The sequence below is a fragment of the Paroedura picta genome, chromosome 5 (genome assembly GCF_049243985.1).
Source record: "Paroedura picta isolate Pp20150507F chromosome 5, Ppicta_v3.0, whole genome shotgun sequence".
In the NCBI taxonomy this organism is placed as follows: domain Eukaryota; kingdom Metazoa; phylum Chordata; class Lepidosauria; order Squamata; family Gekkonidae; genus Paroedura; species Paroedura picta.
In genome coordinates, this window is record NC_135373.1 from 70,133,926 (window position 1) to 70,151,027 (window position 17,102).

The window sequence follows — 17,102 nt, forward strand, 5'->3', positions numbered from 1 at the left end:
TGTTATATCTAGGGTCAAAATGGGGTGTGCAGAACATCATAATGTAAACTGGATGTACCAGTTTTCCAAACTAATTTGTTGTCTTAAATTGCCTTAATGTCATGTTGGCTCTGTTTCTGTATTGTAAACAAGTGTTGTAAAGACGGTAATTATCTACTGAGGCCTGATAAAAAGAGGTAGTACTAGAAGATGAGGTCAGATGTCTCTCAATTAGATGCTGGGGAAGATCAGAGGACAAGTATGAATTGTCCTATTATTCAACTGGATTAACACTGAGCAGACATTGAGTTGTTGATATGAATGGATGCAAAAGAAAAGCCCAACATTGTCTGACGCACATAACATGAACCCAGAATGTGAAAAATATGAATCAAGGTAAACTCAAAAACGTTAAATACACCACAATCCAGGGACCAAGGGAACAATACAGAAAAAATGGTATTCTGATAGTAATGTGAAATTGAGCACTAAAGAATTATACAGAATAGCTGAAAGGATGGAAGATTCCTTTCTGAGAAGAAACTTTTGAAGAAGAACCTGCAGTTTCAGAAAGTGAAGTGAAAGCTGTACTGAGAACAATTGGGAGACAGAAATGGAATCCATCCAAATCTTAATAAGATTATGCCAACAAATATGGAAAACAAAACAATGGCCCGCAGACTGGAAATACGCAATTTATTTTCCAATTCCTGAAAAATTAGGCAAAATTAGGCAATTAAGACTGCAGCAACTACTGGACCATTGCATTAATTTCTCATATGGATAAAGTAATGCTGAAAATCATACAACGAGGACTATTGCTGTATATGGAACAAGAAATGCTGGGTTCAGAAAATAATGCACTAGAGATTATATTGCAGATTTACATTAGTTCTGGAGCATATGCAGGATTTCAGAAGAAAATCAGCATTTGCTACATAGAGTAAAGCTTTTGAGTTTGTGGATCATCAAAAGCTATGTCTGGTTTTAAAGAAATGGGTGTACTGTGGTACATCTATTTTTTTTACACCTGTACTTTGGATAAGAGGCAACTTAATAAAATATAGGGAAACAATGTTTTTTTAATTGGCAAAGGTATCAGCCAAAGATATATTTACTCTCACTGTCTGTTCAGTCTGTATGCAGAACATATCATAAGGAAAGCTAGATTAGATTTTGATGGTGGAGTAAAAATTGTCAGAACATACATTAACATTTTGAGGAGCTAGAAATGGTCCTTAAGTGTAAGAATGTGTTCCCGGTGACTAAGATAATTTATACCATAATTCTCGATTATTATGTATGTGTGTAGAAGTTGGACAATGAAGAAAGCTGACATGAAGAGTGTGTTTGAGGAGAATTCTACTGATAACAAAAAGACAAATAAGTGGGTTCTATATAAAATCAAGCCTGAACTCTCCCTAGAACAGTGGCTCTCAACCTTGGGATCGGGACCCCTTTGGGGGTCGAACAACCCTTTCACAGGGGTGACAGCAGGGCAAGCAGCTTGGCTGGGGGAGCACAGTCCACACAATAGCCTTGTGAGGTAGATCAAGATAGAGTGTTCTTCTATCTGGAGCAGCGGAAAACAGCAAGATTGGCACAGTGGGACAAGCAACAGAACTGAACTGAGAAACCCATTTTTTATACAATCATGAACAATGGATCTTGACGCCATTGGTCAGTTTTGGTTTAATTTCTGTGAAAGAACATTTGCATAATTTTATGATTGGTGGTCACCACAACATTAAATGGTCACGGCATTAGGAAGGTTAAGAACCAGTGCCCTAGAGGCTAAAACAAGTGAACTTGAGTATATTTTACTTTGGTCACATTATGGGAAGTCAAGAGTAATCGGAAAACATGTTGAAAAAAGTTGAAGGCATCAAGAAAAGAGGAAGATCTGACATGAGATGGATTGACTCAATAAAGGAAGCTATGGCCCTTAGTTTACAAAATTTGAGCAACATTTTTAATGATAGAATGTTTTGGAGGTTATTAATTTATAGGTCTACCATAAGATTGAAGTGATTTCACAACTCTTAACAAGCATCCAGTCTAAAACTTGAAAATAAGTTTGTGCAGTTAGCTTCTTAAGCTAACTTCTTAAGCTAACTTCTTAAGCTAACTTAACCACTATCTACAGGAGAAAGGTCTGCCTAAATATTAAAAAATCCATATTATTAGATTTAATCGGAATGTTATTGGTATACTGTTCTTGAGGTTTTAAAGCCAGTGGTCACTCCAGGCTTTTTGCTAAGTTTTTAAAGGAAATAATTTATATTTGATCTTTGACTTTTTGAAAATTAGTTAGTTGTAGAGGTGGTTGCAAATAGCTTAATATTGATGAGCTGTAAATTGCTACATTTGGAAGCTTGCTTTTATGTGAGAGTAAAAACACTGAACAATGAGTCCTTTTAAGTGATTTGTCTAACATTTAATTTTAACAGAAATATTTATTGCTATTTTTAAGATAGCACCATGCCAACTCTACTGTGTAACTTCAGTGGCCTTGACTTTATCATTGTATGATGGTTGACAGTGTCAAATTACATCTCAATAAAGGTAAAAAGCCTGGGGAAAGTGTTGGCATTTATATTTCAGATAATAAACTCTGCCATAAATGGGATCAAAACAGAGATTAGGACAGTGAACTGATGACTTAATATTTTACTAGATTATAGACCTTTGATCTTTTTTCTTGTAAGAATGATCAGCTGTCAGTGTAAAGGATTGTTTTTACTACTTGTATTTAATCATGATTACATAATCTCAGGGGTCGAATATTGCACATTAGATAGCCTTATGTAGAATATGGATCATTAAGATTGATGGCACAGTCCTAAGCATGCATACTTTGAAGTAGTTCACTCTTGAATAGGTATGCTTAGTAGAAGAAGAAGAGTTGGTTCTTATATGCCGCTTTTCCCTACCCAAAGGAGGCTCAAAGCGGCTTACAGTCGGCTTACAGTCGCCTTCCCATTCCTCTCCCCACAACGGACACCCTGTGGGGTGGGTGAGGCTGAGAGAGCGCTGATATCACTGCCTGGTCAGAACAGTTTTATCAGTGTCGTGGCGAGCCCAAGGTCACCCAGCTGGTTGCATGTGGGGAAATGCAGATTAGAAGTCTGTACTCCTAACCACTACACCAAACTGGCTCTAGTATTGCTGTCTAAGTGTATGGAATGAGCTCAGCTGATCCCATTGGATCCTGGGCTCTCTGTCATGCATATACACACTCTTCTTCCTTCCTTTAGTCCCTGGCTCAGTAGATCTTGAGTTCCTCAAAAGACAGCATTAAAGAATATTAAGAACTGAGCCAACCACAGTCTTCTGACTGACCATTAGACATCTGTAGATTTAAGTTGTAAGCTGCGGTTGTGAATCCTGGTTGAGTTTTTGTTGCTGTTGTTTGTTTTTGATGGGATACAGAACTATTTTTAGAGTCCAGTGGCACCTTTAAGACGAACAAATTTTATTCAAAGTATTGGCAAGAAAGCCCATTGCAACCAGGAGTGCAGTGGGTGCTAGGACCCAATGGGATACCGGGAGGTGCAAATCTCTGTCTGTGTGTCTCTCTCTCCTTCTTGCTGTGTGTCTCTAGGTGTGCTTCGCAGCAGGAGGCATAGCAGGTAATTAGGGCTGGTTTGTAGGAGGGAAGCAGGGCTGGTGTGCCGTTTGGGCAGCTCTCTGCCTCTTTCTCTCCTTCAATCTCTGTGTCTCTCTCTGCCTCCCTCGTAGCAGGAGCACTAGGAGGGATTGGGGGCTCGCGTTTGGTCTGTGTGTGTCCCTCTGTCTCTGGTGTGTCTGAGAGGAATGTGGCTAGTGTCCAGGGAGGGAGGGAGGGAGCTGTAGGGGCAGAGCTGGCTGCACCCTGGTTGGGTGCTGGCTGCACCCTGATTGGCCCTATTCCAACTCGGACAGCCAGACACGTTCCAACCCTAAGGCTGTTTCACAAATATGTAGGGGAACCATGGATAAGGATGAGCTTTCATGTGAATGCACACTTCCTCAAGTACAATATGAACATATTGTATCTGAGGAAGTGTACATTCACACGAAAGCCTTGAATAAAACTTTGATAGTCTAAAATGTGCCACTGGAATCTAAATTTGTTCTGCTTCAGATGAACACTGCTACCCACTTGGAACTATTTGTGTAGCTTCTCAATTTCTTTAAGTTTAAACTACAAGGAATTTATAGTGACTGCAATTACGATGAGTCACTTGAGTATCAAGGTTGTAGATTGCTTGCTGTCTGGAATTCATTACCTTCTCTATACATCTAGAGTCATAGAGAATCATAGAATAATAGAGCTGGAAGGGACTTCTTGGGTCATCTCGTCCAACCCCCTGCACTATGCAGGACACTCATAACCCTACTTCTCACCTGCTGTAACCTGCGATCCCCTTGAACTGCAGTTGAAATATTAAAATACAGGCAAAAGTAGACATTATGGTGGCAGCCATATCTTTTGTTCATGCATTTGGAGGTGATGGGAGAAGGAACAAAAAAGATGAAGAAGAGCCAGTCAGGCACGGTGAGCTGAAATGGAGACAGGGAAATGGGAATGCAGTGGAGATGGCTAACATGTAGAGGGGATGAGAAGAGGCAGATTTTAAGAGAAGTAAAGAACAAAATAGGATGGAGGAACTAAGGAGCCAAGATTGGAAACAGTTGGGAAACTAAGATTGGACTAGGTTAGAAAGGATAATCACACTATTTAGAATCACGTGTATTGCCTCTGACATGCTTCTATTAATTTCATATATTCATCTCTGTATGGAAAGTACAGTATGGGACATGAATTATGGAGTAGATGAAAAAAATGCAAATAATGAAACAGAACCCTTCATTTTAAGTCTCATGAAATTCAATGATCCTTGTAAGTTGTTGTGTAGCTAATTATATTAATGTATTTAAATATTTTTATCTTGCTTGGTTCTGATGCTGCATATTTACAAATCATGATAGACATTTAAACAAACATACAACCCAGTAGGCCTCAATTCAAACTTAAGGTAGGTGAAGTAGTTGTTGTTAGGTGCGAAGTCGTGTCCGACCCATCGCGACCCCATGGACAATGGTCCTCCAGGCCTTCCTGGCCTGAAGTAGTACATGTTACCAAAAGGAGACTGGTGTCAGAGTGTGTATATGTAAGTGAGCCTTTGGGGTGAGCGGTATATATAAATATAATAATAAATAAAGTGTCCCCACACATTTAAGTCCCAGCACTGGTTCCAGGGTGGTATTTAGCCTTTCTATACATAGTGATGGCAAGGCATCTTAAATTACTCGGAATGAAAAGGAAGATGGGCATGCTGGAAAGGAACTTCATTATTGTAAGCAAGAGTAGAGGAAGCAAAGAAAAGAAGGAAGGTGTTTTTGAAGTTCTGATTAAATCCAACTTTAAAATGCAAGTGGCAGTTTTAAGTATAGTGTTAACAGACAGAGTATTGAAAGACATGCATTTACAAATACCCAGTGGCCAGTTTGAATTAAAGTATATCCCTAAATACTGGTGTGTGTGTGTGTCTTTTTTTAAACACAGTGCTAGTTCAGGGAAAACCTATCTGGGAGTAGAAGAGTATGGATTAGTATGCCCTTGGAGAGAGGTGAATATTTGGGGTGTAGGTGGGACAGGAGGGATGCCTTTGCTAGTAAGGTGTTCCTAAATGTTGGTTGCTCATGGTTGCCTTCTTGCTATGTATTTTAAGCACTTTGATTCCTTTTAAGCAGTTGGACCCTAGAACTGTACATGGTATTCCAAGAATGTTTTTATCATGTGTCTATAAAGGCATTAAGCTACTGACAGTAATTAATCATGTTCTCAGTCTCTGGAATAGGATGTTTTTGTTTTAAGCCACCACATCAAATCAACAGCCATAAAAATGTAACCAAAATATATGTTATTTTTTTCTGGATATATATGTTTTAATTACAGTTCTTTGTATTGGAATTTCACTTAGCATTTTTGTTGATTATTTGCCCAATTGGAATGTATCACTTTGGAGCATTTCACAGCCTGATTCAATTTGCATGATCAGGAAGAAAATGGTGTCCTCTGCAAACCTGGCTGCTTTAGTGCTGCTTGCTTTACTCATCATTTATGAATGAGTTAAAATAAATAGTTTCAGCCCAATCGGAAGTACCTCTCTGCTTGCTGACTTCCATTGTGAGGAAAATCCATTTGCGCCTACGCTCTGGTGCTTATTCATTTAAGAGAGGTATAACCCAGTTTTCTGTTACTACAGCAATCAAGTTTCATAAATATGTGCCATCAACAAACTAATTCATAAGGCAGAACTGGTGGCAGCAGGTCTTCCCCTAGACAAACTGGTCTTTTTCACATTAGCCAGGCACTGTGTTATCCTTCCTTCCTATTTATTTACATTATTTAATGATCTTAAATAATGTAATGTGTAATCCGCCTTGGACTCAAGGCGGATTACACAGACTGAGTCAATATAATTGAGGGATGGAACATAAAATACCAGGAGCGCAAACGCGCATGCGAGAAACTGCCATGCATGCGCGTTTGCGGCCCCACCGGGCGCAATGCACATGTGCGGCGCCTGGATCGCCCTCCCCTCCCACCGGTCCATAACCCCCAAAAGGTTGCGGACCACTGCTCTGAAGTCACCTTCTTTGGACTGGCCCCCATTCCGATTGAAAACTCACCCACCAGCACCAGGCACAGTTGTTAAAGTTAGTATTGGGGGTGCTCAGAGGAAGATCCTGTTTGTGGCTGGCCCCTCACGTTGGTGGGTTAGGCTGTAGTTTCATCCTTCTGGGTTTTAAGGTTTTGGGCTTTCCTCTGCTGGAAATACTCCTAAATATTGTCCTGATTGAAAAGTCTAACAGGGCTCCACAGTGAATTTTACATCTGTTGCATACTGGGAGACAGCCTACCGCATATTGAACCAAGAAGGGTCCTTGAACACAGCGGGGTTTGTGTAAATTTGAGGTTCATGATGCCCCCTGTGGACCCCCACAAACCTCCATTTTTGTGCCCATGTCTACTGAAAACAGCTCAACAAAAGAAAGACACATTAAAACGATGCAAAATTCGGCAATAGGACCCTAGTTTCTCCAGGCTATATGCATTGGTATAGACTGCAGTTCCTAATAATTTTTCCAGTAATGTTCTGAATCATTTAGTCCAACCCTGTTGTCTGCATAGAAAATTCCTAAGTAATCCAGTGGAGGCTCTTGTAGATATGATGGTCCAAGGTTATGAAGGGCTTGGTATGTGTTAGCTAATACCTTAAAATTGAGCCTGGTAACTTAATGGTCATCCAGTGATTTGGCTGCAGGATTTATTTGTTGGTTTGTTTATTTATGGCTCAGGGCGGCTTACATATAATGCAAGAAAAATAATACAGTATAATTCAGTAACTCAAATACATGTAACAGTGGATTCAATAACAGTTTAGTAACTTTTTCATATAAATTCCAATACTAACTATTGGAACGGCAACCTGTTAACTGTTCCCGTAGGTGGGTCGATTCAGGTTCCATTCATGTTGAGGGTTTTCTGGCGGGCCCAGCAGATTATATTGGTTCAGTTGACCTCAACTAAATGTTTGGTGTAAGAGCCTCGATTTGCAGGCCCTGCAGAACTGCAATAGCTTAGGCAGGGCTCTGATCTCTTTGGGGAGTTCATTTCACCAGGTGGGAGCCCAGATAAAGAAAGCTCTGGCCCTGGTAGAATTCAGCCATGCTTCCTTAGGGCCAGGAACCATCAGCCTGTTGGAAGTGGCAGAGCAACCCCCCCCCCCTCTGGGGGGTATAGACAGCAAGGTAGTCCCTCAGGTACACTGGGTCTAGAGTACATATGGCCTTAAAGACCTTAAGTCTGATCAAGAATTCAGTGAGATTTTGCACCAGCTGCAGCTTCTGGAGTGATTTTGATGGGAATGGGCAGAGTAAGTGGGGAATAGCTTTGCTTTAGTTGAAAACAGTACCTGGACAGGCAGGTACTCCCTTTAACGCGGCAGGGCAAGCAGCTTGGCTGGGGAGGGGGGGGTCATCACACAACAGCCTTGCGGAGTAGATTGAAATAGAGTGTCCATCTGTCTGGAGCAGCGGAGAAGAGTGAGATCGGCATGGTGGGACAAGAGGCAGAACTGAACTGAGAAACCACAGAAAAAAACCTAGTTTATATACAATCATGAACAATGGATCTTCACACCATTGGTCAGTTTCAGTTTAATTTCTGTGAAAGAACACTTGCATAATTTTATGGTTGGGGTCACCACAACATGAGGAACTGTATTAAAGGGTTGCAGTAGTAGGAAGGTGGAGAATCACTGCTTCAATGTGTAATGGGAAAACCCATCTCTTCACCAATTATTACTAAGTTTGCTCAACCTAGGCTTTGTTGCAGCAATTTCCTTTTTGGATTGTCGAGTATATGGTATTCAGCAATTCCCTCTTATGCATGTGCTTGTCAGCGCTTGAGGAACTCCTAATACCTAGTGAGGCAGATCTGCCTCTTTGTTCCTGCTTATTTGAAAAGCTGATCTGCAATCTGTTTAAAAGAGAGTGCGTTTATATTTTGAGTTTTAGGGGTCCCTCTAGTGGTCTGCAATATGATTTGACAGATGCATTCTGCTTTTGTTTGTCTGAACCATAGATGCATTCTGCTTTTGTTTGTCTGAACCATAGATGCATTCTGCTTTTGTTTGTCTTGAACCATAACTGTTTGCCAACCAGCACACAAGGAATTTAGAACAGTTGTGTTCATTCTTCAACTTACAGGGAGCCACTGAAAGTGCTTTACATCTCTCTACCAAACTCACATAATAGAATATGTTAATATTAAACCTGTAGATATAACCTTTTAGATTACCAGAGTACCTTTGAACATGTAGAGTGGTCTTTTCCTACCACAGTTAAATCTTAGCGAGCCCTTACGTATCTGAAGTGAGGGGAAGGATTTCAAGTCAGACTTGCGAAACAAGACAATTTGCAAGTTCTCATATTGTCCAAAACATTATTAGGCTGGATTTGAGAGCATAAACGTTTCCTTATTTTAAAAGCATCTTTCAAATTGAAACTCACTGGGAAACTCACTTGCCTCCTCTTCCCACCTCCTCACCAATAGTGGTGACTAGGAACCTCTTCCCCACTCTCCAGGCCTTCGCCTCACGCTAGAAGCACTGCCGCCTTTGCCCTGGTGCTCCACCCTGCCCCTGCAGCGCTCCCTGCGCTCCTTAAATCAAGGGTGGTTACTTCCCTTTTGCTCTGCCACCCACATGACCCTCCAGCTCTTTGGTGCAGGTGCTCCACCCTGCCTCTGCCCTGCTCCCTGCCCCGTATGAGAGTCGTGGTGGTGGCCAGTGGGGGGAGGCCCTTACCACCACCAGTGCCAGTCCCCCCCTTTAGAACTCCTGAGGGAAGCCTACTACTGCCTTTGTTTCTCAAGTGCCAGCAGCTGCTTGTCTGTGCAGCTGTTCCTGCCAGCTCCCTTGCACCCTGGCCACGGAGAGCTCAGTGCCCACCCACCTCCCTGTTGGGCAACAAGTGCTGCTGGTTAGATGGCTCGCTGCTGCCTCCCACTCCCATACAGAGCTGCTGGCTGGAAGGGGCCTTCTGAAATCTCCTGCCCGCCCCCATGAAAGATGGTGGCAAGCCAACGCTACTGCCGCCTCCCGAGCTCTGTCCCCATTGCTAGAGGGAAGCCTGCCCCTGCTTGCCACACCCCTTTCTCTCCTTTGAAAGTGCCGTGGGAGCAGCCAGCTGCCCCTCTGTTATCTGAGTTGCTGCGGGTTCATGGAGAGATGGGGGGCAGCTAGCCCCATGATCACTGCCACCCCAGGGGGAACATTTGCCTTCTAGCCCGCCTTTAAAGCAGACTTAACTGGTAGTTGAATTATATAATCAGACAATATATAGTCACCATGACGATCTGATGTGTGTGACATTGAAGTTTTAAAGGATTGTGCTGTTAAGATTTTAGTTCTAAGAATGCTTTCCTGAGCGTACATCCCATGGAATAAAACAGGACGTTTTGTTGTTCCCAATAATTGCAATGCTATGCAGAGTTACTGTGATCTAAGCCAACTGACTTCATTAGGCTGGAATAGCTGTGCTCTGAGTTTTGTTCTCTATATGGATGAAAAATAGTAAGTTAATTAGTTATACATTAAATGCATGGAACGGTACATCATTGCTTCTTTAACAGGTATTACATATTCTTCCGTAGAAAGAAAATTACTCCATTAATGTATGCTGCTCGTGAAGGCCACTCTCAGCTTGTTGCTCTTCTTGCTGCTCATGGATCAGAAGTAAATGCGCAGGATGAAAATGGTTACACTGTAAGTTAGCTTTTCATATGTAATCATAATTTTCACTTGTTCCCAAAATTTTACTCAATGTTACTGAAATTTTACTGAAATGCGCTGTGCTGAAGATCTTTTTGTAAACTTGAAGAAATCCCCAGGTTTACAGAAAAATCTAAAAGGAAGGAAATTTTTAAAAGTGTCCAAACCTAAGCTCACAATACTACATCATGAGGTCTTTGCAGGCATTTTGAGGAGGGAAGAGTCAGCGCAGTGAGTGAGTGGGGGGAGGCAAGAAGGCAGAAAGAACAGTGGTTGGGAGGAAGGGAATGGGCAGGTAGAGTAGTAGGAGTGGCAGCTGGGCAGGCAGGTAGAGAGGTGGGGAGGAGGCAAGCAACAAGGTGATTTCTCCTCCCTATGAGTTTTTTCTTTATTTTAAACATTATTAGCTGCCTTTACACCTTATGGAACTCAACGCAGCTTATAGTATAAATAAAATAGCATTAATAAAAAACACAATTTGAAAATGCCACCAAATTAATCAAATCTCTCTACCCGAAGTGGATGAGTTGCTAGGTTCGGTCAGGGCGACCACGTGCCCCCTCGACCCCTGTCCGTCATGGCTCCTCAAAGGAGGGGGCCAGAAGATAGGAGGCCAGCTCAGGGATATTGTCAATCTCTCCCTGGACTCCGGGGAGTTCCCTGAGCAGCTAAGGGAGGCAGTGGTCCGCCCTCTCCTGAAAAGATCTATGCTGAACCCGCGAGACCCAGACAGCTACTGCCCAGTATCGCACTTAGCGTTCCTGGGCAAGGTGGTCGAAAGGGCTGCGGCAGACCAGCTCCTGGCATTCTTGGAAGAAACTTCGGCACTCGATCCATATCAGTCTGGCTTCCGACCTGGCCACGGGGTGGAGACGGTGCTGGTCGCCCTGCTGGATGATCTCCGTCGCCAGCTGGATAGAGGCGGGTCGGCAGTGCTGGTTCTTCTGGACCTGTCGGCCGCTTTTGTCACTGTAGACCACGAATTGTTGGTCCACCGCCTCGCCGAAATGGGGATACGGGGCACAGCTTTACGCTGGATACGCTCCTTTCTCCAGGACCGGACCCAGAGGGTAGCAGTGGGGGATGAGATCTCGCGCTCCTACAGACTTCCATGTGGAGTCCCACAGGGCGCGGTCCTCTCCCCCACATTATTTAACGTCTTTATGCGCCCTCTGGCCCAGCTAGTGCGGAGTTTTGGACTGGGTTGCCACCAGTACGCTGATGACACCCAGCTCTATCTCCTCATGGACGGCCGCCCGGACTCTCCCCCGGAACCATTTGCCAGATGTTTGGAAGCGGTGACAGAATGGTTCGAGCAGAGTCGTCTGAAACTCAACCCCTCCAAGACAGAGGTCCTGTGGCTGGGACGCAGGGGGCAGGATCAGGAAGCGCGCTTGCCCACCCTGGGAGGGGCGCATCTTACCATCGCGTCCCAGGCCAGGAATTTGGGCGTGATCATTGATGCCTCCCTAACTTTGGAGGCGCAGATCAAAAGAGTAGCAGGCCAGGCATTCTTCCAACTTCGCCAGGCCCGACTACTAGCGCCCTACCTGTCCCCCGAACACCTGGCCACAGTGATCCATGCAACGGTCACCTCCAGAATAGATTTCTGTAACTCGCTCTACGCGGGCCTTCCCTTGTCCTTGATCCGGAAACTTCAGCTAGTGCAGAACGCAGCTGCCAGGGTCCTCACTGGCACACCTTGGAGGGCCCATATCCAGCCAGTGCTGAGGCAGCTGCACTGGTTGCCAATTGCTGCCCGGATCCGGTTCAAGGTTTTGGTTTTAACCTTCAAGGCTTTACGCGAGTTGGGACCCACATACCTGAGGGACCGCTTATCACCCTATGCCCCCCGTAGAGCTTTACGTTCTGCGGGAGAAAATCTATTGGTCGTCCCCGGCCCTAGGGAAGCACGCCTGGCCTCGACCAGGGCCAGGGCCTTCTTGGTCCTGGCCCCTGCCTGGTGGAATGAGCTCCCGGGAGAGCTGCGGGCCCTGCGGGACCTTCCATCGTTCCGCAGGGCCTGCAAGACGGAGCTCTTCCGCCAGGTTTACGGTTGAGACCAGGCTTAACATCTACGCCCCCCTGGGACCTGAGGATTGGGATTAGACACGAGTACCATCAGTATCCCCTCTCCACTTGCTAGGGGGGGAATGGGTAGTTGATTAGCCGCTCTTGCCAGGTAGTCATTAACTATTGACATGTTAATTGGTTTTAATGTATTTTATGGGGTTTTATACTGTTGTAACCCGCCACGAGCCGCAAGGGAGTGGCGGGAAATAAATTCAATAATAATAATAATAATAATAATAATAATAAATACAATCCTAAGTAAAACTGGGACTCTGCCTGTATACTACTATAAGAATTCCTCTCTTCCCTTTATCTTTCTTGGCTGAGCAGCCCCTTTTCTTTGTTTTTCTATCTGTCCCGTAAGTTGTCTAAATGCTTATGGTTGTTTGTTAACCCAGCCTAAGGAATTGAAGGACTGATAAAATCCTTTTATTCTTTGTTTAATAATGGCACTAGAGTTTGATGGTAATTCAAAACTAATAAACTGCTTCATTTTACTTTTTAGGGGAAATGGTCAGATAGGTTATCAAGTTTAGGATTTACATTGTGAACTGGCAACAGGAATGAGATAAAAGGTAAAGGTAAAGGTATCCCCTGTGCAAGCACCGAGTCATGTCTGACCCTTGGGGTGACGCCCTCTAGCGTTTTCATGGCAGACTCAATACGGGGTGGTTTGCCAGTGCCTTCCCCAGTCATGACCGTTTACCCCCCAGCAAGCTGGGTACTCATTTTACCGACCTCGGAAGGATGGAAGGCTGAGTCAACCTTGAGCCGGCTGCTGGGATCGAACTCCCAGCCTCATGGACAGAGCTTTCAGGCGGCTGCCTTACCACTCTGCGCCACAAGAGGCTCTTTAGGAATGAGATAGCTTTGTATTAATGTAAACAAGAGATAGTTTGTCACAATCAAGTAGCTGTTTTGTTATATAGACAGGTCTTTAAAACTGATGAGAGAGACCTGTCTGCAGTCTCTTTTTAAATAAACAAGAATAAACTTTGTCTCAAAAATATTTTGTGAAGGCAGGAGTATTCCAGTTTTCTTTTTTAGCCATTTGATAGGGATCACCCTCCTTTACCAGGAGCTATGTCCCCCAGAGAATGGCTACTTGTCCCAGTTCTCTAATTCAGAATCCTCCTTGATCTCACTCTGCTTAATTCTCCTTCACTGTTGTTATTCTTCTCTCTTTTGTCATTCTTAATTGCCACTTTTAACTGACACTTTCAACTGTAAAATTCCTGTTTGAATTCCCTGTCACTCAAGGTTCTGAGATCGTGTTAAAATGTTAACTGTTTAGTGTCTATTGCAACAACTAAGAGATTAATCACTTATTATAGGCTCTAACATGGGCAGCACGCCAGGGACACAAAAAAGTAATCTTCAAATTGCTTGAACTTGGAGCTGATAAATCCATACAGACAAAAGATGGACAGACGCCAGGGGAAGTGGCAAAGAACAACAAACATTCAGAGGTATAGTTCTGTGGTGATTGGAATTCATTGCTCCTTTTTAATAAATTGCTTAGATTTTCCATGCCTAGATTATTGGAGGCATATTAAACATTAATATGCTGGGACTAGAAATCTTTTCATTGCTCTACATGTCCCCAAACACTGAGAGTTCTCTCTGGGTTAGCAGAGGACTAATACTAGTTACAGTAAACTATGGGTATATTGTAAATATCAAAAGTATTCTGCCCTGCCCTGTAAAATTTTAACACAGTTTATTATCCTTTTAGCTCTTCAGTTTGCTTTCATTGACTGCACATCCGTTCCATGGAAGATTCCAGAATCTGCCTAAAGAAGATACTATTTGTAGACTTTTACAAGCAGTGCCTGAGGCAGCCAGAAGTCATACAGCCAGGTAATAACTCATTTAATTACTCAAAAGTTTAATAATAGTATAATAATAATAATTTTAAAATTGTACTTATATCCTACCCTTCCCCAAAGGCTCAGGGCAGGTTACAACAAAAGTTTAACAGTAGACATAACACAGTAACAGTAAGAGAAACAATAATATATAAAAATCCTAAAATTAGGTTGTATTCAATTCAAAATCAAATTAATTCTAAAATGCTTCTGCCTCTGCTCTAGTGAGAGGGGGCATATATAATCCTGTTTAATGATCATTATTTGGTCAACTCATATTTTGGGCAAGGAGGCTAAAATATGGTATTATTTCAGGCCTCAACCATAGGCTTGGTGGAACAACTCTGTTTTACATGCCCTGTGGAACCATCCCAGGTCCCGCAAAGCCCTGATCTCACTGGGTAGAGCATTCTGCTCAACACCATGTTCAGAACTAACTTGCTGTGCTGAGCTGGGTCATTCCTCAAAAGTAATTTGTCATTAGCTTATACCACATGACAAAACTATCTGTTCCACATAATTTATTTCTGGTAAGGCTTTGGAGGAGTGTGTCTCATGGCTTAAGTGCCACTCAGCGCTTAACACCCACTCAGGGTGGCTATCCCGCCCCTGAGTGCCTCCTCCTCCAGCTGGCTTGCCTGTCCGTATAGCAGCCAGCCAATTGCCTTCCATCCCCTAACCCTGATCACCCCCTCTTCCACTTCCCTCCAAGGTTCAGAGGCTGCAGATCCCTCTGCGTGAGAGCTGCCCCTGCAGCTGTTACACCTCCCCCCCCATTCTAGCGCCTGTTGTATTCCTGAATGCAACCAGCTTGGCCCCTAGTTCTGATCATAAAGATGGTTCATATTAGAAATAGCATGTGAGGTTTAAAAAAAAAAACTTAGCCTCAAAACTGATTTAAAGGTATTTAAAGATATTATTTTCTCCTTTGTTTTTTCTCCACCTGAATTGGGATTATAAATTTCTGCATTTACACTACATTACCATTGCCTGAAATTATGTTATTTGAATTTTATTTTATTTCAAATATATACACGTTAGCTGTCTTTGTTCCATGAAGAGTTCACGACAGCTTACAATGTAGAGAAATTATATAAAATTGATTAAAAAATTAAAACCATTGTTTAGGCTTGCTAGTAAATTAATCAAATGCAGCCCTAAATTAAGTTATTAGATTTTGTTTAAATACATGCTGTATTTATTTGTAGTAAAATGTTTGTGTATGTGTGTATAGTTCCTACATGGCCTTTGGTGACCTGGAGATTTTTCTACATAGCCTTGAGCTGGAACATATATCAGAGATACTAAAGGTAAGATTTTTTTTTCTGTGAAATGGAAATACGTCGGGAGGGAAGAACATTTTAGTGCATGTAACAGTTTCAAATGTTATGGTTAAGATTTAAGGTTCAAGTTGAATTTTAATAAACAATAGCAGTGCATTGCTAAGACCCACTTAGGGTTGCACTATCAATGTTCAAGGTATTTTTGAGGACATAAATTTAATGTTTCTGAATGATATCCAAAATAATTTTTATCCAGGAGACAGAGACAACTTTAAGGCAGCTTTTGACTATGAGAAAAGAAGATTTGATACAGGTTAGCCATTTGTAATTTTCATATAATTTTACAGATATTTGAATTGATGTATACATTTAAACTGATGTAGAATAGAATATGATAGTTAAATTCTTTTGAAGATCTATTTCAGGCATCCTCAATTCCTAAATGGAGCCCCCGCTTTAGCAGGGAGTAAGATTAGGCTGTCTGATGCTATCATAGGAATGTTAGCAAATGAAGGTGTGTTTATTCATTAGTGGTGAGTTTCCACAGGATCTAAGCTGTAAACTCCACAGTCCAGTTAATACTCATAATATATGAAAAACCTTGTTTATGCTGCCTCGGTGCTTCTATTGCTGTTTACATTTTCCTCATTAAATAGCAATCACCTTATGGTAACCCTATAGGGTTTTCAAGGCAAGAAATGTTCAGAGGTAGTTTGTCATTGCCTGCCTCTGTTGCCACTCCAGTATTTTGTGGTGGTCTTCCATCCAAATATTGACCGGGACAGACCTTGCTTAGCCTCTGACAAGATTGGGCTAGCCTGGGCTATCCAGGTCAGGCCTCATATAGCTTGCATAATCTAAAGCGATGTTCAGATGATCAAACCAAGAATTTATCTGAAAATTTTGTCCCTGAAAGCTAGAGAATGACCACGGGGGGGGGGGGGGTGCTACTTCTGCAACCATTACTCAAAGAATAATGGAAGTGCTTTTGGTTTAATAATGAATGTCAAAAGTTACTCTACAATTTGTTTTTAAATAAATGAGAGTTGGGGGGGAGTTCAAAATATATTTATTAATGCTCAGTAGTTATACTACTTAGCACTTACCTATATGCCACTGCATTATTTCAAGTCTTTTTAAGGTTTAATAAAAATGTGAAATGATAAAGTAACAAAATAATGTAATGGGATTTACCTAGATTAATTATTTTAGTTAAGCTTTTCTTGTTTAGAGAAATGGATTTTGTGTTATACAATGCTCATAATGTATAAATGAATGGAAATTTTCTCATTATTATGGTTGTGAAGACCTACTAATGTATCATGTAGGATTTTTATTCTCATTTCTTTTACATTTTCTAATTATTGTCTTCTTTAGATTGGGATTAATGATACCAGAGATCAACAGAAAATCTTAGATGCTGTTAAAGAGTTGAACGTTGAAGAAGTGAAATTGGAAGAGTTGTCTCAAGTGACAAACATAGAATTTAGGTAAAATGCCGGTTGAACAAATAGGAACAGGCCTAAAGACCAGCTTGTCACTCCTGTCGGTCTCAGGCAAATGCCTGGTGG

The 17,102-nt window shown here is 42.2% G+C and overlaps 1 protein-coding gene across 2 annotated transcripts in view; it reads left to right on the forward strand.

The window, feature by feature from the left end:
* ASZ1 (ankyrin repeat, SAM and basic leucine zipper domain containing 1) overlaps positions 1 to 17,102 on the forward strand; it is a 29,442-nt gene that overhangs the window by 8,444 nt on the left and 3,896 nt on the right. For both annotated transcript variants that reach the window (XM_077338435.1, XM_077338436.1), the window contains 6 exons: positions 10,190 to 10,301; positions 13,715 to 13,849; positions 14,116 to 14,240; positions 15,483 to 15,558; positions 15,788 to 15,844; positions 16,909 to 17,021. In XM_077338435.1, the coding sequence (XP_077194550.1) occupies positions 10,190 to 10,301; positions 13,715 to 13,849; positions 14,116 to 14,240; positions 15,483 to 15,558; positions 15,788 to 15,844; positions 16,909 to 17,021 (618 nt within the window). The remainder of the gene's footprint in view (positions 1 to 10,189; positions 10,302 to 13,714; positions 13,850 to 14,115; positions 14,241 to 15,482; positions 15,559 to 15,787; positions 15,845 to 16,908; positions 17,022 to 17,102) is intronic.